We start from the raw sequence: 20,547 nt of genomic DNA, 5'->3' as shown, positions 1-20,547 counted from the left end.
TATTTATATTGATGGCGTAATAAGTAGTAAGGGTGTCACATAATTAACCCAATTAAGGGTAATAATCAGAGCATTATCTACTTTAAGTAAAGGGTCAAAATCAAGGCTAGCTCAGCAGGCCCATTGGCCCATAACAATGCCTATAAAAGAAAGTAGAAAGTACAGGTAAAATGTTGACTTTTCATTATTAAATAGCATTTATTGCTCAAAACCGAATCCTGACTTCAGCATCGGAGTGCCTTTTGCAGGTATCCTCCCCATGTCAGCGATAGTCAGAAGGACGTCACCGTTTCAGAGCAGATAGTTGAAGACTAGTGTTTCCCTAGTAGAAATATTTTGGCGCCCACCGTAGGGCACGATTGCCTTGCTTTTTTGATCAATATGGTACTAACAAGAAGCCATGGGCCAGGCAGTTCCACAGATCCAGCAGACATGTGGCATTTGTGCAGGTGACCATTATACTGATTCTTGCCCTCAACTGTAGGAGACAGCCCAGCCTTCTCATTTGGTAGCAGGCGTACACCCTCCTTACCAGAGTCAATAGCAGCAACCTCAGCAATATAACCCTTTCTCCCCTACATACAATCCAGGGTGGAGAAGTCATCCCAATATGAGGTATGGTCCACCAGCACCACAGCAACAGCAGAAGTATGTGTACCAGCAGCAGCCTGCACACCCGTCATACCACCAACCATAACATCACCCTGTGCAGTAGCAGCAACCAAAGTATCTGCCTCCTCCTATGAGACAACAGTAGCAGCTTGCACAGCAAAATCAAGCTCAGCAACAACCTCCTCCACAGCCCAGCAGTAGTGGACCTTCCTTGGAGGAGTTGATGAGTCAAATGGCCACTCAAAGTCTGCAGTTTCAGCAGAACGTTTCAGTCACCATTCAGGACTTACAGACCCAAATTGGGCAGCTAGCAACTTCAGTGAATAATTTACAACAACAAGGGTCTGCAGCACTTCCTTCTCAGCCTGTAGTTAATCCAAAAGGTAATGTAAGTGCTATTACTTTAAGAAGTGGCAAGGAACTGACCAATTGTCCAGTGCAGGCCAGTGAAGGTAGTGGAAGTGAAGAGGGAGTCCGAGACAATTCAGCACAGCAGCAGATTTCCCTTCCTTTCCCAACCAGAGTCCCTCCACCAAAGAAAATAGAAATAGATCAAGAGTTGCTGGACACCTTCAAGAAGGTGGAGATTAATATTCCTCTGCTGGATACCATCAAACAGATTCCTCGATATGCGAAATTCTTGAAGGAACTCTGTACTTATAAGAGGAACTTGAAAAAGAGGAATGTCCAAACAGTTTCATCCTTGTCCCAGTCTAGCCTTCCACAGAAATGTGGTGATCCAAGAACTTTCTCCATTCCCTGCACAATTGGAGAGTCCTCTTTTGCTAGTGCCTTGCTGGATTTGGGAGCTTCTATTAATGTTATGCCTTCAGCCGTATATAAGATGTTGCATTTGGGAGACTTGAAACCAACCAACGTGATTATCCAGTTAGCAAACCGAAGCACAGCTCAGCCCTTGGGAGTGCTCGAAGACGTGTTGGTAAAAGTTAACCAATTAATTTTTTCGGCTGATTTTTACATTCTTGATATGCAGGATGAGAACTCGACCTTGATTCTGGGTAGACCATTCTTGATGACTGCGAAGACAAAGATTGATGTCCATACAGGCACACTGTCCATGGAGTTTGGAGATGACACAGTTCATTTCAATATCTTTGATGCCATGAGACATCCAGCTGAGAGCCATTCGATGCTTTCTGAGAGTTCTGATTTTTCTGTTTTCCTTATTAATGTAGTAGATGTAGTAGATAGAAATTCTGATTTAGATTCTGATACAGTTCATGTAATTGATTCTGATTTTGATTCTAATTTTGATTCTGATATAGTTGATGTAGTTGATTCTGATATTGATATTGCTGTAAATTCAGATTTTGACTTGTCTCAGTTTTCAGACTTTGATTTACATTTAGATGCTTTACCAGGATGCACCTGTGATAGTGGCATTTGTTCTATTTGTGCTGAGATTAATACTGCCATATCTTCTGTTGTTTTGCCTTCCATTGTAGGTGCAGATCCAGAACCAGATTCTATAATATCCATGGCTGCTGTAGCCCCACAATCTCCATTATCAGTTATTCAACAGCAGCCAGGTTCATTGGAGTTGAGCCCTCTGCCAAAGCACCTTAAATATGTTTATCTGGATGCAGAGCAGCAGAGATTTCCGGTAATTATATCCAGCAGACTTCTGGAGGATCAAGAAAAGAAGTTGCTGCAAGTCTTAAAGGTGCACAAGAAAGCCATCGCTTAGAGCTTGAATGACATTCTTGGAATCAGTCCAGCCGTATGTATGCACAGGATTCACTTAGAGGATGAGTCTAGACCAGTAAGGCAGCCCCAAAGACGACTCAACCCTACCATTCTAGATGTAGTAAAGAAGGAGGTGACCAAGCTACTGATGGCTGGGATCATCTACCCCATTTCTGATAGTACATGGGTTTCACCTGTCCAAGTGGTGCCTAAGAAGTCTGGGATTACTGTAGTGCAGAATCAGGAGAATGAGATGGTTGCCACCAGAGTCGCCAACAAATGGAGAGTGTGTATTGACTATAGGCGACTAAACCAGGCTACTAGAAAGGACCATTTCCCTCTTTCGTTCATTGATCAGGTCATTGAGAGGATGGCAGGCAAATCCTATTACTACTTTCTGGATGGTTTCTCTGGTTACATGTAGATTCATATTGCTCCTGAGGACTAGCACAATACCACTTTCACCTGTCCTTTTAGCACTTTTGCCTATAAAAGGATGCCATTTGGTCTATGCAATGCACCTGCTGCTTTTCAAAGGTGTATGTTGAGTGTCTTTTCTGATTTAATTGATAATTGCATGAAGGTGTTTATGGATGACTTTACTGTTTACGGTTCTTCATTTGATTCATGTCTGCATAGCTTAACCAGGGTGTTAGAAAGATGTGTTGAAACTAACCTTGTGCTTAATTATGAGAAATGCCATTTTATGGTAAAGGAAGGTGTAGTTTTAGGACATCTTATTTCTGAGAGGGGAATACAGGTTGATAAGGCGAAAATTGATGTTATTTCCTCTCTATCTTACCCCGCGTCTGTACGGGAGGTGCGTTCTTTCCTTGGACATGCAGATTTTTACAGATGATTTATCAGAGATTTCAGTACCATTGCACTGCCGCTGTCCAGTCTTCTGCAGAAAGACGTACCGTTCTTATTCTTGGATTCATGTAAGGAGGCATTTGAGGAGTTGCGGAGGAGACTCACCACAACACCTATCATGCAGCCACCAGATTGGGAGCTCCCCTTCGAGTTGATGTGTGACGCCTCCAACTTTGCCCTTGAAGCTGTATTATCTCAGAGAGTCGGTAAATTTTCGCATGTTATCACCTATACCTCTAGAACTTTCGATGCAGCCCAGATAAATTATACCACCACTGAGAAGGAGCTGCTGGCTATTGTTTTTGCACTAGATAAATTCCGTTCTTATCTGCTTGGATCCAAAATTACTGTCTTTACAGATCACGCTGCACTGAAATTCCTATTGAAGAAGCCGAATGCGAAACCTAGATTGATTAGATGGATGCTTCTTCTGCAAGAATTTGATATTAAGATAAAAGACAAGAGTGGTGTACTGAATCAGGTTGCTGATCACTTGAGTCGTATTGAAGGGACTGTTGACCCTTTGCCTATTCGTGATAGTTTTCCTGATGATTATTTATTTGCTCTGAATTCTATAGATTCTATTCCTTGGTTTGCTGATATTGTGAATTGTTTGGTTACTTCTGTTGTACCTCCTGATGCATCTAGATCCCAGGTTGATAAATTGAAAAGTAATGCTAAATATTATGTCTGGGATGATCCATATCTGTGGAAATTTTGTAATGACCAGGTTATTCGTCGATGTGTTCCTGACCATGAATTTCAGGACATTCTGTATTTTTGTCATGGCACATTTGTAGGAGGCCATTTTAGACCGCAGAGGACAGCCAGGAGAGTTTTGGATAGCGGATTCTATTGGCCCACCATTTTCTGAGATGCAGCCAGATTTTCTGAGCTGTGAGATATGCCAGAAGGCAGGAGGGACTATTACTAGGAGACATGAGATGCCTCAGTAGCCCATTATTTTCTGTGAGATCTTTGATGTTTGGGGCATCAATTTTATAGGTCCTTTTCCTGTTTCTGTTGGATATTCTTACATATTGCTTGCTGTTGATTATGTGTCTAGATGGGTGGAGGCAAAGGCCACTAGAACTAATGATTCTAAAGTTGTTTCAGATTTTCTCCGTACTCATATTTTTTGCAGGTTTGGTGTGCCTAAGGCGGTCATCAGTGACCAAGGAAGTCATTTATGTAACAGGACCATTGCAACATTGTTCAAGAAGTATGGGGTTACACACAGAGTTGCTACACCATATCATCCCCAAACTAATGGGCAAGCTGAGGTATTCAACAGGGAAGTCAAGCACCTATTGCAGAAATTAGTGCACCCGAACAGGAAGGATTGGAATAAGTTTCTGGATGATGCTCTCTAGGCTCAGAGGACAGCTTATCGGACACCATTAGGCATGTCTCCATTTCGAGTGGTGTTTGGTAAAGCATGCCACCTTCCGGTGGAAATTGAGCATCGATCATATTGGGCTGTAAAGAGTTGTAACTTAGCACTTGAGCAGGCCGAACTTGAAAGGAAGCTTCAGCCTCAGGAGCTTCTTGAAATACGCCTGCAAGCCTATGCGAATTCTAGATTATATAAAGAGAAAGTTAATAGATTTCATGATACACATATTCTGAAGAAAGAGTTCTCTGTAGGCCAAAAAGTGTTATTGTTTAACTCTCGATTGAAATTGATTGCATGTAAGCTTTGATCTAGATGGGATGGACCTTTTGTGATTACTCATGTTTTTCCCCATGGTGCAGTTGAGATTCAGAATGAAGCTACCAGCAGGACTTTTAAAGTCAATGGTCATCAGCTGAAACTATTCTAGGAGAGTAGACTAGTGGAGCCAGCTCAGAACATAGTTGATTTATCCTTAGTAGAGCCTACTTTGATGGAGGATGTGTCTTCTTAGGCACTTAGAGTTTGGAGCATTGTGTTCTTTGATCTTTGTTTCTTCTCCTTATAGTTTCCTTTACTTTTTCATATATAGTTTTCATTTTATTTGTGTACTGTTTGCATGTTTTGCATATTCTATTTCCTTTTCTCACATTGTGGACAATGTGTGTTTTAAGTGTGGGGGGAGGGAGTAGTCCTTAGCATATTTTTCATTGGATTCCCTTGCTTTTAGAGACTTCATTTTTGTGAGCATCTTTTCATTTGCCATTCTTAGTTAGAAGTTTCATAACTTGATAGATGTGTTTCTTGCATTTTGAGTATTAGCTTGTCTTTCATGATGATTAGGTCTTGGATCATTGATTGGTAGAATGTATGCCTTAGTGAGATTTGAGCTTATCTTCTTTCTTGTGTGATTTACTCATGTTTGTAGGTATTCTAGAACTTGATTTGACTCTTTTTTATGTCATTTGTTCACATGCACTTTTGATATGATTTAGGCCTTCTTTTGATTCTAGCCACTTGGCCAAATTGACTTACCTTGCATGTATTCCATTCGTTTTTCCCCTTTGAGCCTTATTGACCTTTTTCTTGATGATTTTGCAGCTCATTACAAGCCATGTAACTTGAAAAAAACCATGATGTGCCCAACCTTTGGGAATAGATGAGCTTTGGAATTGTTTTGGGAATTGGTTAAAAACAAGTGTGGGGGCGTTTTGTACATATTGCTTTATTCATGACATTTTGAGCATATTTTGATGCTTTGTAAGTTGATTGGAAAAGTGGATTGTGTAGAAACAGTGCAGTACCTACAAAGAAAAAAACATAATAAATAAAATAAAAAAAATGAAAATGAAAAAAAAAACTATTATTTTAGCTTTTGTACATTTGTTCTTGTTTAAATAGTTGTGATGTTTTTGCTTTTACTTGTTTCTAATCCATTCCTCATTGCTCTTCTTTTCTCTTTGGTTTTTAGCTTTGTACACTTTCTTTTATCTTACCTTTACCTTAGCCACATTACAAGCTTAATTAAAGTCCTATTGATCTTTGGTGCATGTGTTTTAAATGGTAGAAATTAGAGGCTCTTCAAGCTTATGGAAATACTTACTTTCATGATGTGCTTTGAGTGAAATTTCTTATTTAGACACTTGAGAGAATGAGTGATACACATCTTTGTGAGAATTTTACCAATTGTGATCCATAATTTGATTTGATTGAAACTCTTCTTTACTTTTAATGTTTGGAGCATATTCTTGATTGTTTTGATTCTTCCACACTTTGATTGCTGGCTGATTTTTGTTGCTCACATTACTTACACTTTGGGATCCATTGAAAATTTTGCTTTGTGTTCATTCCTTTTCTTTTCTTTTCTTTTCTTTTGCTTGGGATTGCAAAAGCTTAAGTGTGGGGGTATTTGATAGCTCATATTTTGTTCCCACATTTTTAGTCTTATTGCATCCTTTACATGTCTTTTCATTCCCTTATTTCTTCCATTTAATATGTTTTTGCATTTATCATGTTAATTAGGAATTTTCGTAAATACGATACTTTTTTTCATGTTTTCTATTCTGACCTTTAGTTACTAATTTGGTCATAACGTTTTCTGTAGATATCCTTTTTGGCTCATTCTTTTTGCATTGGATTCCTTACTTCCAGGGCTTCAATTTGGACATATGGATCGTTCTATTTCGATTCCGGAGCTATTTTCTACGAATTTTAGAAGTTTAGACTTTTAGTTTGACTTTTGTATAGCTTTTGTTTTGCGGTTTTGTGTATTTATTTTCGGCTCAGCTTTGGCCCATTCGGTTTTGCTCTTTTAGGACTACTATTTATAGAGGCCAAAGGCTGATTTGGAAGCATCTTTAATTCATTTTTTCATTTTTCAGTTTTGTAATAACTTTTCCGCTTCCAATAGAACCTCTGAATTTTTTTTACCCATTCTCTTCTTCTCTTGCAATTTTTCACTTCAAATTTGCATTGCTCTACATTTTACAATTGAAAGGCGATTAGTTTCTGCAATTTTCAGACGATTTCTTCCATGTTTCTTCTCCAATTACGTTGCCAAAGTCCAGATCGCATTTGTTCAAGAAGTTTTTTATGCTCCGAGTTTGTTTTCTGATCTCACACTTTTGCGATTGCATAGAAAGCATTGTTCGATTGAATTGTGCATTGTTCTTAATCGTATAATAAGTAATTGATTAATTGTTTGTTGTGCGAAAGAGATTTGAACAATTCGCTTTTCATTCTCAGTTTTGGATTTGTGTGTTTTGGATCTCGGTTTGAATTCTTAAATTGATCGTATTTGATTACTTGCATTACAATTTATGTTTGATTTCTTGCATTTAATTCTCTACATCTAATTCTCTGCGTTTGATTCTTTGCGTTTAATTCTCTGCATTTAATTCCTTGCGTTTGATTCTCTGCAATTTAATCTTCTGCATTTAATCATAAAACTCCCCCAAACATAAACATTTTCTGCATAATTGATATTGAAATAATGTGTATTTGCATCCTTGTAAGAGATGACCTAGGTTACTCCCTAAACTACATGTTTTTGTGAGGAATTTAGTTACTTTTGATACCTTAGCGACATGGTTATCACCCCCACACACGACTCCATCTTCCATATGCTACAAGGTAATATTAAGACTCATTTTAAATTAATTTTATTAACATAAATTTGATACTAAAATTAGCTTAATTTTTTGTGCAGGTGGTTGGCAAACCAAAGAAATAGAAAATGAAGGAATGATATATCTTATTATAGATATAACTTTGACATGCTTAATCGTGAAGAGGTAAACCTTTATTTGCTAATTTGATATGAAATTATAGTTAAATTGTGATTTTTTTATCATTTATGAAAACTAACCTTAATATTTTATCGTTATTTACAAATAATTTGGCAACCATATTTGGTTGAATTGATTAATTCGTTACCACCTATATGTTGTGAAGGGATGGAACTGTGGAGGGCCGTAGTGCCTTTGATATGTTTTCAGGTGTGTAAGTGACACTAACCAGATCGAGTAATGCGTCAATTTGATATGTCGCAACATATACTTTGTGGCCCATTTCAGCCAGATGCACTACATGACTTGACACTACAAGGGAAGACATCAGAAAATTGGCAAGAGAAACTTAGGGATGTCTTAAACATTTGGGAGAGAAGGAGAGATTGGGTCATGACTAATGACCCCCAGATTGGTCAGCTAAGTTCTAACTATGAGTATATGCAGTGGTATAGAACTCACACTAGACGTTGGATGACAAGAGAAGTAGCTATTTCATCATTACTTGTAAGTGTAATCAAACACAGTTATATAATTTAGTTATGTTGTGTGGTGTTGATTTGTAATGCTATTGTTTTCCATTCAAAAAATTGTGTTCTAGGGTGATGGTCTTGAGAGAGCTCACTATTTGATGACTAATGGCCATGATAATTTCACCTTCGATGAAATGCGAGACTTATGTCAGTCTATGCTAGTGTTGAAGAATGATTTGAATCGCATTATAGAGCCTGTTTCTTCATCCGACCCTCTGATACAGAGTGGCAATACTAAGGATCCAGTTATAGATGTCGGTCAACCTAGGGAGCGTAAGGAAGGCAGGAGATTATAGCGTAGATGCACTGAGGTTCAAGCGACCGACTGGTCTCTTCCTCCCATACTTGAGCGACTTGATGGAGTCTTCTACGTTCCATTGCAGTTTCCCTTCCACATACAGCATGTCACTCCACCTACAACATATTTTCACTCATCTCAGGCCACCAAACATCTGCCAGAGACCCATCCATCATCATTCATCACGATAGAGTGTTATATCTCATGTTCATCACCATTCATCACTCCGCCTTCGTATGATCCATATGCTCTAACACCACCACCACCAGATCCAAGTTTTGCTACTGGGACCTCATATGATACCCCATTTAGTCATGGAATTGATTTGAATGCTGACTTCGAAGCAGCCTTAGATGTTCCACCTGCAGAAGTATGTCGTAACCCATATCGTGGAGTCAGAGATCGACCTAGGGAGTGCATATTGACCCCATATCAACCCGACCAGCCACACGAAGATTGACCTTGACAACACCAAGACCATTTCTTGTACATATATATAATGAAAATTGATTTTTATGTTTCTATGACATATTTTACTTCGTTTAAATGCATTCACCGTTCGACTTCGTATATAACTATACTGATAAATAACACACGAAGAACCATGATGATAAATAACACATGAAAAACCATGATGATTAATAACATTATACACCATACGATTTCATACATAAAGGCCTCTATACTACTGGTTAGGCGATATAGAAGTACATTGACGCATATTGTGACCAATTTGATAACAATTACTACATCTTTGTCTACTTTGTGACTCAACCCAATCCATTTCGTTCCTAATTCTAGTTGATTTTGGTCTTTCTTTACTTTTGATTCTCATTTCATCAAGAACTAACTTCCACTCACTACATGTAAGCATATTACTGTCATCTTCCAGGAGGAACCATTGTGATGAATATGCGTTGATGACATTTTGTACAGAGTAAACATTATCAACATATTGCCAAAAGTCAATACTTACCGATGCACAAGCAGCAATTACATGTGAACATGGAAATCGATATGCCTGAAATCTCCCACATTCACAGTATCTTCTACACAGAACAACAGTCCACTTGTTTCCATCCCTTTGCGTGATAGGATTGCAGGCCTCTTCAACCTCAAATCTTGTTCTTTCTATATCATATCGTCTCACTTGATGTGAAGATGCTACTTCTTAATTCTACTGCATTTTTAGCATAAGTTTTGAACAAAACCTCTTACCAGCATTCAGGTCATTCAAAGCGTCCTCTCCACACTTCACAAAATATTGAACCATCTGTCCGTAAGTGCATTTGACCAGAGCAGTTATAGGTAAGTTTCTTGCTCCCTTTAAAACTTGGTTAACAGCCTCTAACAAATTTGTAGTCATGTGCCCATAACGACGTCCATCGTCATCATGACTCAAAGCCCATTTATCCTTCGATATGTTGTCGATCCACCTCTGTATTTCTGGTGATTCATTGCGAAATCTTCTCAACTTCTCTTCGAATACAATTCTTGAAGGTATATACGCTGCAAATAATAATTATTCAACTATTACTTGAAATAAAAACTTCGTTATAAGTTAAGAGAACACCAAAATAAAAAATAGAGTCATCTTACCTAATTTCGTCAGCTGTTTTTTCAAATCAATGTTCTTGAATCTATGATTGAAATTGCTTGCTATATGACGAATGCAATAAACATGATATGCATTAGGAGGTTACCATTCAATATGTGGGTTCGCAACAGCACTTTTGATGCTTTGATGTCTATCAGATATTAAACATAAATCAGACTTTGTTGTTACATGCACACGAATCATTGTAAAAAATCATTCCCATGTTGACAGAGTCTCTCCTTCAACAATTGCAAAAACAATTGATAGGACACAATTATTCCCATCTTGTATTGTTGCAATCAACAATGTGTGACGATACTTACCATACAAAAATATTTTATCTACCTGAACAATTGGTTTGCAATAATTGAATGCTTCCTTACATTGATGAAAACACCAAAACAATCGCTCAAATACTCTAAATCTGTTATCCTCATGATGACCAGCAACAAATGGTTTTGTTTCAATCTTATAAATAGATCCTGGAGCATGAAATTCATGTACTCTAATCATCTTGGCAAAGTAGCATATGATTCATCTCAGTTACTAAATATTCTTACAGTCACCTTCTGTTTTGCCTTCCAAGCTTTCTTGTATGAAATTTTATATCCAAATTGTCTTGTCATCCTTTCTCAAATTAAACTTATAGGCAATGATGGTTCAAGATTTACCATACCTACATAACAAAAAACAAAAGAGGTTAGTCCCTTTATTGTCAAAAGCCTTCACGAAATAAGATTTTTTGCAAAACTTACCTATGATGCATGAACAAATCAAATCTGAATCTAGCTTCGTATGATCTTGAGATATTGTTGGGTTGAGACACGTATGCTTACCCCCGCACCTTGTTATTTTCCACTTTGTTGCATTTTTAAGCAATGATGCTCTTATTCTCTAAGGACAACCATTGTTATGGTTTAAACACCTCACATACAACTTTGTTAGTTTTGACTCAACAACATAATAACTTTGATGTATTTTCATTGCATGCTGTTTTAAGGCATTTTTAACTTCCTCTTTCGACTCAAATAATAAACCCACATGTAACACATCTCTAATAACCCATGAATTGTCATTACTAATTTCTTCAGCTTCAATTTCTTAGTCTGGGTGGTCCCAATTAATATAATTGTAGCGTGGACTTATATTCCAAAAAGGTATTTCACCTACAACTATATATAAATAGTAAATATTCTTCCATAAAAAAATAATTTAATCAATATTTTCTATAAATATTACCTCCAATACTTTCTTGTTGTAAATTTAAGTTTGAATCAAAATCACTATCTACATCTGTGCCCGATGAGCTGTCTAACGGAATATGTCCTTCATCAATATCATTATCATCATCATAATCACTATTGACTTCATCTTCATCTTCATCTTCATAACTGCATAATTCTGCACATACTTCAAAATACATACACTTATTCAATATGTGTAGTCACTATAAATTAAAAAATATTAAAATTATATTTTAATTTATACCTTCTGTAATATTTATATTCGTCATTTCCATAAGGTTAGGCGGTGACATTGATAAGCTTAAGTTCAACATATTTGACCCACCTCTTGAACTCTCACCAAATGCAATCTCTACATATAATTTAATAACAGTTGTAATACTTTGTTGTTAATACGCATTAATCATATAATCAATGTCTTCATCATCACATATATCTAATGTAGTGTATTGTTTAACGCTTAAATCAACCATAAAACGAGAGATTATTCTAGATAAGGAATGATTATTATTAAGATTCAACTTGTCATGAATCTTTTTTTTTTAAATTCATAAAACTTATCCCTCTTCTTATCTTTATCATATTTTTCTAACAACAACAATAATAATAATAATAATAATAATCTCACTCATCCTGCATTTATAAAAAAAAAGAAATATCAATAAACAATTTTAACTATACTTATTAATATAAATAATAAATTATTAAATTTTTATTGACATACACAAACATATTACTACATTTACATCATTTTATATTACAAATATTTTAATAGTTTTTATACATATTTCACATATATAAAATAAATTCTTACAACAAATATAAGATCATTTTTATTTATTACACAAGTTAATATTAACTATCTCCTAACTTCTATAATTTTAATAATTCATTAATAACAAAAAAACTCATAAAATATCCAAAATTTACTAACTTGGAGAAGAACAAGTCTTCGAACGTTTATAAACACTTTTGCACTTCAATTTGGATCCCATCCACATACATGATATACTATAATTTTGCTGGATATTTGAGGGCATCAGTATGCAAGGGACCACGGGTCTAAATGAATTTTATCTAGAATGAAGACGAATTTAGATATGATTTCGTCCAACATAAAGATGAAATTAACAAGATTGTGCCACGTTTTATAATCCTGTGGTTTCGTCCAAAAGTGAGACAAATTTACATGTAATTTCATCCAATATCAAGATGAAATTAACAAAATTGTACCACAACTCAACATCCTGTGATTTCGTCCAAAATTAGGACAAATTTAACAAAATACGGACACATGTTAACATCCTAAAGTTTCATCCTAGTTTCATCGAAATTAACACGTGTCTAATTGAGTGTTTCGTTCTACTTTTAGATGAAATAGTTAAATAAAATAACTAAAAATTAATTTTGTCTTACTTTTATATGAAACTAGTGCTAGGTTGAAAAAAATTTGCTCAAGACAGGAAAATAGTTTGAGTTTTAATTTATTTTGATAATTAGTTTTTAAAAAAATATTATTTTAATCATTTAGCCCTAAAAATAACGTGTATTGGTCAAGAGGCTTCAACATCTTTTGGTGACTAATCAGTCAAGCACACTACCACGGGTCCAAGAAGATCCTACTTCCTTTCACTTAATCATGAACCTGGCAAGTGCAGTAATGACAGGCTGACACCCATTTGGGGTTTCATCACTCAAAACTTCAAGGATTGACGGTTGTGGACCTCAGACATGAAAATTTGACAAAATAATCTTGATGAAAATGGACCCAAAATAAATCTTCATGAAAATGTAAAAACAAACCGGCCCACTTGTACAGGGCCAGCAGCCTAATGGTCCCACCTGCAAGACAGCAAGTAAAAACGGTCCTGCCCTAATGGAAGTGGGCCGAGCTTTTCTGTAATCTAATTTGGGGGATTACATTTTACATCTCCATTTTTACTTTTGACATTTTTTCTATAATCGTTTTACAAAATTACCCATTACCATAATGCCAAAAGCCCTTTAATATCCTAATCATAATGGGCAGCACCTATATCTTATCACACAACACACCACCCGTGATCAACAAAATCAAAATGTAAGATTCAAAATTGTAGGACACACAATTCACAAATAATCAAAATATTGACAAGATTAAGGAGAATGGAACATCTGTGTTTAGTTTCTTATTCTCTTTCCTCTTCCTTGATAACTAGTTAGAAGAATTACTTCAACACAAACTTGATTATTTGCAGGCATTGGCTTTGTTACGTTTATTCTTTTCTTCAAAAGAAGTGATTGCTCGCTTGGCTGGAAAACAAAATTTGGAGAATGGAGCAATGAATTCCAGAAACACAGCTTTCTGAAATCGATTAAAGGGCTTTTTTATAACAATATTACAAAAAAATATTAAGGGATTGTGTCATGAAAAGGTGAAGAAAGCAATCGCCTCCTATCTATCCAGCAGACTCCATGCAACGAATGCAAGCATCCAATTCATCCAATTTTTTAATTGAAATAATTAACAACAATATGAACGTATTTTAAATCCGTAAAAGCCCTAGCAACAGAGCCGAAATAGCTTGAATTCAAACGCAGTAAAAGGCATTAAAACATACTGGACCCTGAGCCCCAGGCATTTCATATAAGATTTTTCGTTTTTCTTTTACCTCCCACCTTTAGCTAATCACTTCAAGGCAGATCAACTCGAGACTCAATAATGCTCAAACATTTCAATAGCTTAATAATTTACAAGTGAAGAAAATTGCGGAAGAAAGAATATCCACAGAGGAGAAGAAAATACAACATACAAGCGAAGAAGTCACTGTATACGGCAGAATTTTGATCGAAGGTTGTCCAGAATCTCTGCATACTCCATTGGAGTTGCCTCACTACAGAACACTTCATCCCAGATCTTTCGTATGCCTACACAAATTGTAACCAACTCGATCAATCAGATTGACAACCATGGCAACAACCTTTACAACATTTACCATATAAGTTAGATAGCAAGCCAAGCACTACCTTAAAGGAACCTTTCATTTTACTTGTAAGCAACTTAGCAGCCAAACCAAAAATATACTAACAAGACAAAACTTAAATAAAGTTTCTTCTGTTCTTGAAATCAAGTTCTCAAATCAAATGAAGACATGTTGATGTTCTTTCCAAAATTAAATAGCCTCCAGTAAGTATATGTTATGGAATTTTTAACAGACATCCATGCATCAACTTTTGATTTAACAAACTTGGATTTATCCTTTCTCAATACCAATAAAAGGAAAAGTAATAACTTATTATTTGCTTTACCCATAACAAAATTCACAGATGGCGAGGTAAATGTTATGTCCCACTTGAGTAAATAAGGAAGCTCAAGATGGTATTTAAATCATGAAACTCTCCCACCCAGTAGGATGGTTTTTGGATTGAGCTCTGTTCATGGGCTAAAATCTTTCTTAACAATAAACATGCACGATCATTATTTCAAATAGCATGTCAACAAAGGAAGCTCTCTCACAGGTCTAAAGTTAAATGATGCACTTTGTATTATTATACAAGTGTGATGGGTTATAATGCATTCAATTAATTATCTACTCCCTATTGTCTTGCAAGAGAACATCTTACTTTTAACTTCAAAGACTTACATAATCTATAAATGTTAGGTTCTCTTATATTACAAGAACATAGTTGCTTTTGCACTAAAACTTTGATATCTACCTACGAAATGTCCTGGTCATCCATGCATATCCATTACTAGTTTGGCTTATCCTAGTCATAAACCATCACAAATGTCTGAATAAATTATAGAATTTCTACTGCAATTTTAAATAGGTGAAATCATTACTATGGGCTGGTGGTCAGCAGTTCTGGCTGCAGAAACAAAATTTCTGTCCACAAGAATGGGTATATTTAGCCCTCCATAAACTCCACAATGTGGTAGCCACATGCAATGGGCTATAACTTGTTTGCTTCTGGAAAGGTGTTATAGAGTTTGTATGTTCATCCCTATCTTCTCTAACCATCTCCTGCTTTTAAATAGGAGACCCTTATTCCTCCTATTCTACCTACTTATCCTTCATCTTTCTTCTACCTTTACATGTTTATCTTCTAAAACCTTTAAACTTTCAAGAGATTTCAGAAAGTTTGGTAACAGAAACACTTAGAATTTTACTACTAAACAAAATACATTGAAAAAAATACATACCATCCTTATCTGTTGATGAAAGGCACATTACAATCATGTCAAATCTTGGTACCTTGGTCAGATGCTCCATATAACTGACAACCAGATCCATGTCTTCACTGCCAAAAGAGAAAATTCAATAATATGATTAAAGCTCAAACAGAAGTCAAAAGAATAAAATATATTTTTTCTATTTTGGAGATGACTACTTACGTGAAAAAGGATGCAAGACACTTGATGATGTCAACTAGCATGGTAGAAGATAAGGCATTTTTGAATATTTTTGGTAATTCATGGGGACATATGGCCTAACATACAAAAAGAAACAGCTCATTACAACATGAAGCAGAGAACTGAATATCAGAAATTTCACATAAAATGTCATTGGCTCTAGGGATTGGCGAATACTTGATACTGGCAGTATAATAAAATTACAAATGAACAAAAGAAAATGTATACCTTTAATAGGCGAGCCTGCAATGCAAGATCACCTGAAAATGCTTTCCAAGAGACCTCAAATTGATAAGCTGTAGTTGGTGGTGTCATGTTTTTTGCAGCTTCAGCCATGGCTCGAGAAGCTGCATCAGAAGCAAGCTGTTGAACAGATGCTTTCGTTTCCTGTGTAGTAATTCTCTGATTTCTCTGTTGTGAAAAAACAAGCAAATAAAATCATGTACAACAGGAATAGGCACAGTGCATAAAAAAGAAGCAAAAGAACAATAAAAATAATATAAATGTAAGGTAAAACCAAATATCATTTTGCAGTAAAAAAAAAACTTGAAAATATCATTTAAAAGTTCAAAAACCCTAAAATTTATTTTATTCCGTTACTTTCTGAGTATAAAAATAAAGCAGCAAAAATAAAGAGATGAGTTTAAAATAAAGCTCCAAAAGAATATAGTATAGATAATTCACATTTAAATGAACTTGTGAAGAGCATTAAAAAATATATTTCTTTGTGCTTCTAAACATAAAAATAAATAAATAATGCACCCAAACAGGACTATAATATGCCCTGGAACTAGATTAGTTCACAAGAGGGAAGGATTTCAAGATAAACCTTAACCTGCTCCAAACTGTTGCTTGGATTCAAATCTTGCTTAGAACCATCGCCTTCTTGTTTTTGAGTCTTGCTTCTGGCTTTTGTATCTCTGCTATCAATCTCCTCCATCAAGAATGATTCTTTAACAGGTATTTTCCGCTCATTAACCTGTCAAAGACATAACCAAAATTTAGGGTGGACTATTTACATGAAAAACGCCAATTGAAGTAGTCTTCAATACTCATCCATTAGATAACAATATATCTTGAAATGAGATTTTGAACACTACACTTTGACCTTTGTATGATGATGAACTTCAGCTGGCCCTGACTTTTGAGTACCATGTGAAATGGAGTGGATGTTGCCTCCATTAACTTTTGACTCTGACTTTACAATTTTTTGTGTTCCCTGTACAGCGCTTCTGAGAGCTCCAGATGCTTTCTGAAGAATATCCTGGACAATCGCATTTGACAAAAACATTAATCTCTGCAAAAAAGAACCAAGGGGGAAAAAAGTTAGACATGAAACAAGAGCAGTTAATAACACACTGCAATGACATTTTCTTGCCTACGCTCTCTCTATAACAAACCTTCCCTCTTCATCTGCATGTTTCCCTCCTAGTTATAATTACGATCTAGTGGTCTTAGGTCTACAGTTATAAAGTTGTGAAGCATTCTCCATCTAGGAGCCATCCAAAACAACATTTGGATCAGCAAGTCTACCAGTATTAACAAAATGTTTGGAGCAGGCCACATGAAACACAATATACACTAACAAACAGGAGACTTCAAAATTTACTATTTTCCATCAACAGATTCTTTCAGTCATGGAAAACAGTTACATCTACTCTTTTTGTTCATGCAGCAATAATTTTTTTTATAAGATTCATGCTCAACACTCTTATCATTTTCATTAGTTTACTCTACATTTCCAAACCACTACTTTCAAGAATATTACCACCTCATTATATCTCTAAAGTATAGCAAACCTCATTCTTTGCTCCATCCTGATTTCACTTATTCTAAGGTTCTACAATTCTAAAACCTTACTTCAAGGCATCAACCCATTTGATTTTGTGCTACATCTTTTGGGCTTTCTTCTACTATTAAATCTTCTTTGCTGTAGGTGCCAGTACATAAATGGGTGTAAGTACTAAGTAGTAAGTACTGTACCATCACAATTGAAACTAAAATTTCCACGTAACCCAAAATAAGCATCCCTTATGGCATTGCTCACAAAAAATAGCAAACAGTTGTTAAAAATTGACTTTTGGTGGTAAACATTTATAATAATACCGGAACTATTGATGTGCTTACTTTCTCATACAAAGATTTAGCATCAACATACTGTTTCTTGATTTCTTGATTGTTAGGTTCCAACCTCAAGGCAAATTCAGCATCTGCAATTTAAGCAAATGAGACAGCCAACAAATTTCAAATATTAGAATATTTTCACATTTGGATAACAGACAAGTATGGTTCGGGTATTAACACACCCTCCATCGATTCTTTAATTTTCCCAAGTTCTTTTCTAGCTGTTGCTCGGCGTGAGTATGCTTTTATGTAACGATCATCAAGGTTTAAGGCCTCCGTACAGTCATCCTCAGCTTCTTGGAATCTAGTGACATAAATAGGTGAGGAAAGAAACATATCACCTTTGGAAAAAGAAGTGTCCTTTAAGAGAATTCATCAGATGATAGACCACATAACACTTGACAGTAAATGTAAAACTCACTTCCTTTTATTTAAAATCCCACTATAGACAAAATGCACCATTTTATGAATATTTTGATGATTAAAGCATAATTCTTAAAGCAAAAATTTAAGCTTGCCTTCTGAGCTTGATAGAGGCCATTGCTCTATTTGCATATGCTACAGCTGTTGGTGATAAGGCAATGCTCCTTGAATAGCAGTCAATAGCTTCCTTAAACTTTTTCTGCTTGAAAAACTCATTACCCTGGAATATACAGGAGATGGATTGAGTGTTAGCATCATACAGGACAGCAACACAAAAATCAATCCATAATATCCTCACAGATCAATTCACCTCTAGCCTGTCACCCTAATACCGAAACAAAGGAAAAAAAAAGAGCCCCTACCAGGTCTTTCTCAGAAGCAGCATCAGGAACATCGTCATGAACAAAACTACTACGGACACGATTGAAAGGATCGTTATTTCTTGAGAAATCATACTGCCCTGATGAAATAGTATCCCCTCTTGATGCCTTCTCCACACCCACTGATCCAGTATGTCGAGAAGATGAACCCTTTGTGAATTGCCATCAGAATGTCATACATCACAAATGCATTAATTCATCCATACATACACCAGCACATACATATTTAGGATATGCAATATATACATATTCAGGGGGTCCTTTGACTTTTCAAGACACCATTCATGTACAAAGGAAGCATGAAAATCAAAGAAAAACCTAGTATAGTGAATATGCTTCCGATATACCACAAACAGATAATAGGCTATAGACTTTTTGACTTATATGAATAAACAGTGCAACTTTGAACCCAGTTATCTGAACCGATCCTTCTGGCACTAAAAGATTTCTTATTTCCTTTGTAAATGTTCACCGTTCTTCCTTATATAAAGAAGAAAAATCCTACCGATTTCAAAACAGTATCACTAAACACAACCATTTGAAAAGCGGATGAACTAGTCAAACAGAGTAAATTTTTGGTTGTTGATGCTCCATTCATATTCCATCCACAAATTAAAGGGAAAAAGAACTGTGTAACATGTAGTGGCTGAATTGAAGAGGCCGTTGGAGTATACTCAAACGTAGAACATAGAGTCGCATTTGGATGATGATTGCAAGTTCTGAAGGTTAAGATAAAATTACCAACATTTTTTGACTTCGTTGTTCGTGCTTTATCCTTTCTAGAAACTTCCCAATCCTGCAAATCGTTGAGGAATCCCTGAAAGTCCTGTTAAGAAGATTCACAATTAAAAAAGTTCAAATGAAAAACAACGATATCTAAAGTGTTCAAATGGCACCATGTAGAACCGATTTTACCATCCTGTGTTAATCAAGTGCGCTTTCACTCTCCCGCAAAAGAGCTACAAGAACATTCAACACACCAAGAGACAAGAAACTGGGTAGTAGCAACTGTGTTAATGAATTTCAGCGAATTGCGATTTCTGAGAATGGGCGAGCCCATGAGCCCAAACTGTTAACGGACTTCGTTTTTTTTTTTACCTTTTGCTCAAGACCTAAACCCTGATTGACAAAAATATATGTCTTTTTTTATTTGTTGTAGATACTTGTGCTTTTACTTTTTCGGCCGGCGAACGTAATTTAATTCATACAAGAAAATGATTTGATTTACCTTTATGTATGTTTGGCAGTTATATTTAAGAGAAGAGAGAAGCCTTAAGAAAAATTAATTCTTATTTAAAAGTTACTAGTTAGGAAGTGAAGGGTTTGAAAGTTTTTTTTAAATCTTCCAAAACTTTATTAACGTTAGTTTATTGAATTCTATTAATACAGAATTTTTTTAGAAGTTTTTTCTCTCATACTTTTTTGTATTTTTTTTATAATTAGGATTTTAACTTTTTTATTTATTTAATGTTAGATTTTTAAATGAGATTTTTTTAAAAAAATTTATAAAAAATAAAAATATTAATTTTTAGAGAAAGAAATTTTTTTATTTTTTTTTTAAAATAAAATAAATATGAATAAAAGATATAATAATATCATTATATAATTAAACCTATTTTTCCTCATCTCAGTATTAAAAATCTAAATAAAGAAGAGGTTTAACCTCCTTCTGCCTTCATATCC

The 20,547-nt window shown here is 35.5% G+C and overlaps 2 protein-coding genes across 5 annotated transcripts; one reads left to right on the top strand and one right to left on the bottom strand.

Moving 5' to 3' along the window:
* The first annotated feature begins 844 nt into the window (after positions 1-844).
* On the top strand, positions 845-2,320 carry LOC113871602. Its single transcript, XM_027508698.1, has one exon. The coding sequence runs from the start codon at positions 845-847 to the stop codon at positions 2,318-2,320; it is 1,476 nt and encodes a 491-aa protein (XP_027364499.1).
* Positions 2,321-13,240: 10,920 nt separating this feature from the next.
* Positions 13,241-19,840, bottom strand: LOC113872776 (RNA polymerase II-associated protein 3). Of its 4 annotated transcripts, XM_027510589.1 has the most exons (13): positions 19,780-19,840; positions 19,610-19,690; positions 18,847-19,014; positions 18,580-18,704; positions 18,244-18,365; positions 18,065-18,147; positions 17,046-17,201; positions 16,767-16,916; positions 16,166-16,348; positions 15,920-16,014; positions 15,728-15,825; positions 14,337-14,451; positions 13,241-13,268 (listed from the first exon to the last, which is right to left on the bottom strand). In XM_027510589.1, the coding sequence occupies exons 1-12, from the start codon at positions 19,780-19,782 to the stop codon at positions 14,348-14,350; spliced, it is 1,368 nt and encodes a 455-aa protein (XP_027366390.1). In that variant the 5' UTR covers positions 19,783-19,840; the 3' UTR covers positions 13,241-13,268; positions 14,337-14,347. The 4 variants fall into 4 exon arrangements, with proteins under 4 accessions (XP_027366390.1, XP_027366388.1, XP_027366389.1 ...); XM_027510587.1 differs by lacking the exon at positions 13,241-13,268 and having other exon boundaries at positions 14,171-14,451; positions 16,773-16,916; positions 17,046-17,234; XM_027510588.1 differs by lacking the exon at positions 13,241-13,268 and having other exon boundaries at positions 14,252-14,451.
* Between the last annotated feature and the right edge of the window lie 707 nt (positions 19,841-20,547).

The sequence above is a fragment of the Abrus precatorius genome, unplaced genomic scaffold, assembly GCF_003935025.1.
Source record: "Abrus precatorius isolate BTA unplaced genomic scaffold, Abrus_2018 Scaffold7, whole genome shotgun sequence".
NCBI classification, from domain to species: domain Eukaryota; kingdom Viridiplantae; phylum Streptophyta; class Magnoliopsida; order Fabales; family Fabaceae; genus Abrus; species Abrus precatorius.
This window is presented reverse-complemented; position numbering and strand designations above follow the sequence as displayed.

What these genes read in the sequence shown, in the direction of transcription:
- LOC113871602 (XM_027508698.1), top strand. Translation starts at nt 845, where the DNA reads ATGGCCACTCAAAGTCTGCAGTTTCAGCAGAACGTTTCAGTCACCATT.
- LOC113872776 (XM_027510587.1), bottom strand. An exon ending in GAACAACGAAGTCAAAAAAT is followed by an intron (nt 19,015 to 19,609) that starts GTTGGTAATTTT and finishes CAATTCACAAAG; the next exon opens with GGTTCATCTTCTCGACATAC. An exon ending in CTAAATCTTTGTATGAGAAA is followed by an intron (nt 17,235 to 18,064) that starts GTAAGCACATCA and finishes TCTTTTTTGCAG; the next exon opens with AGATTAATGTTTTTGTCAAA.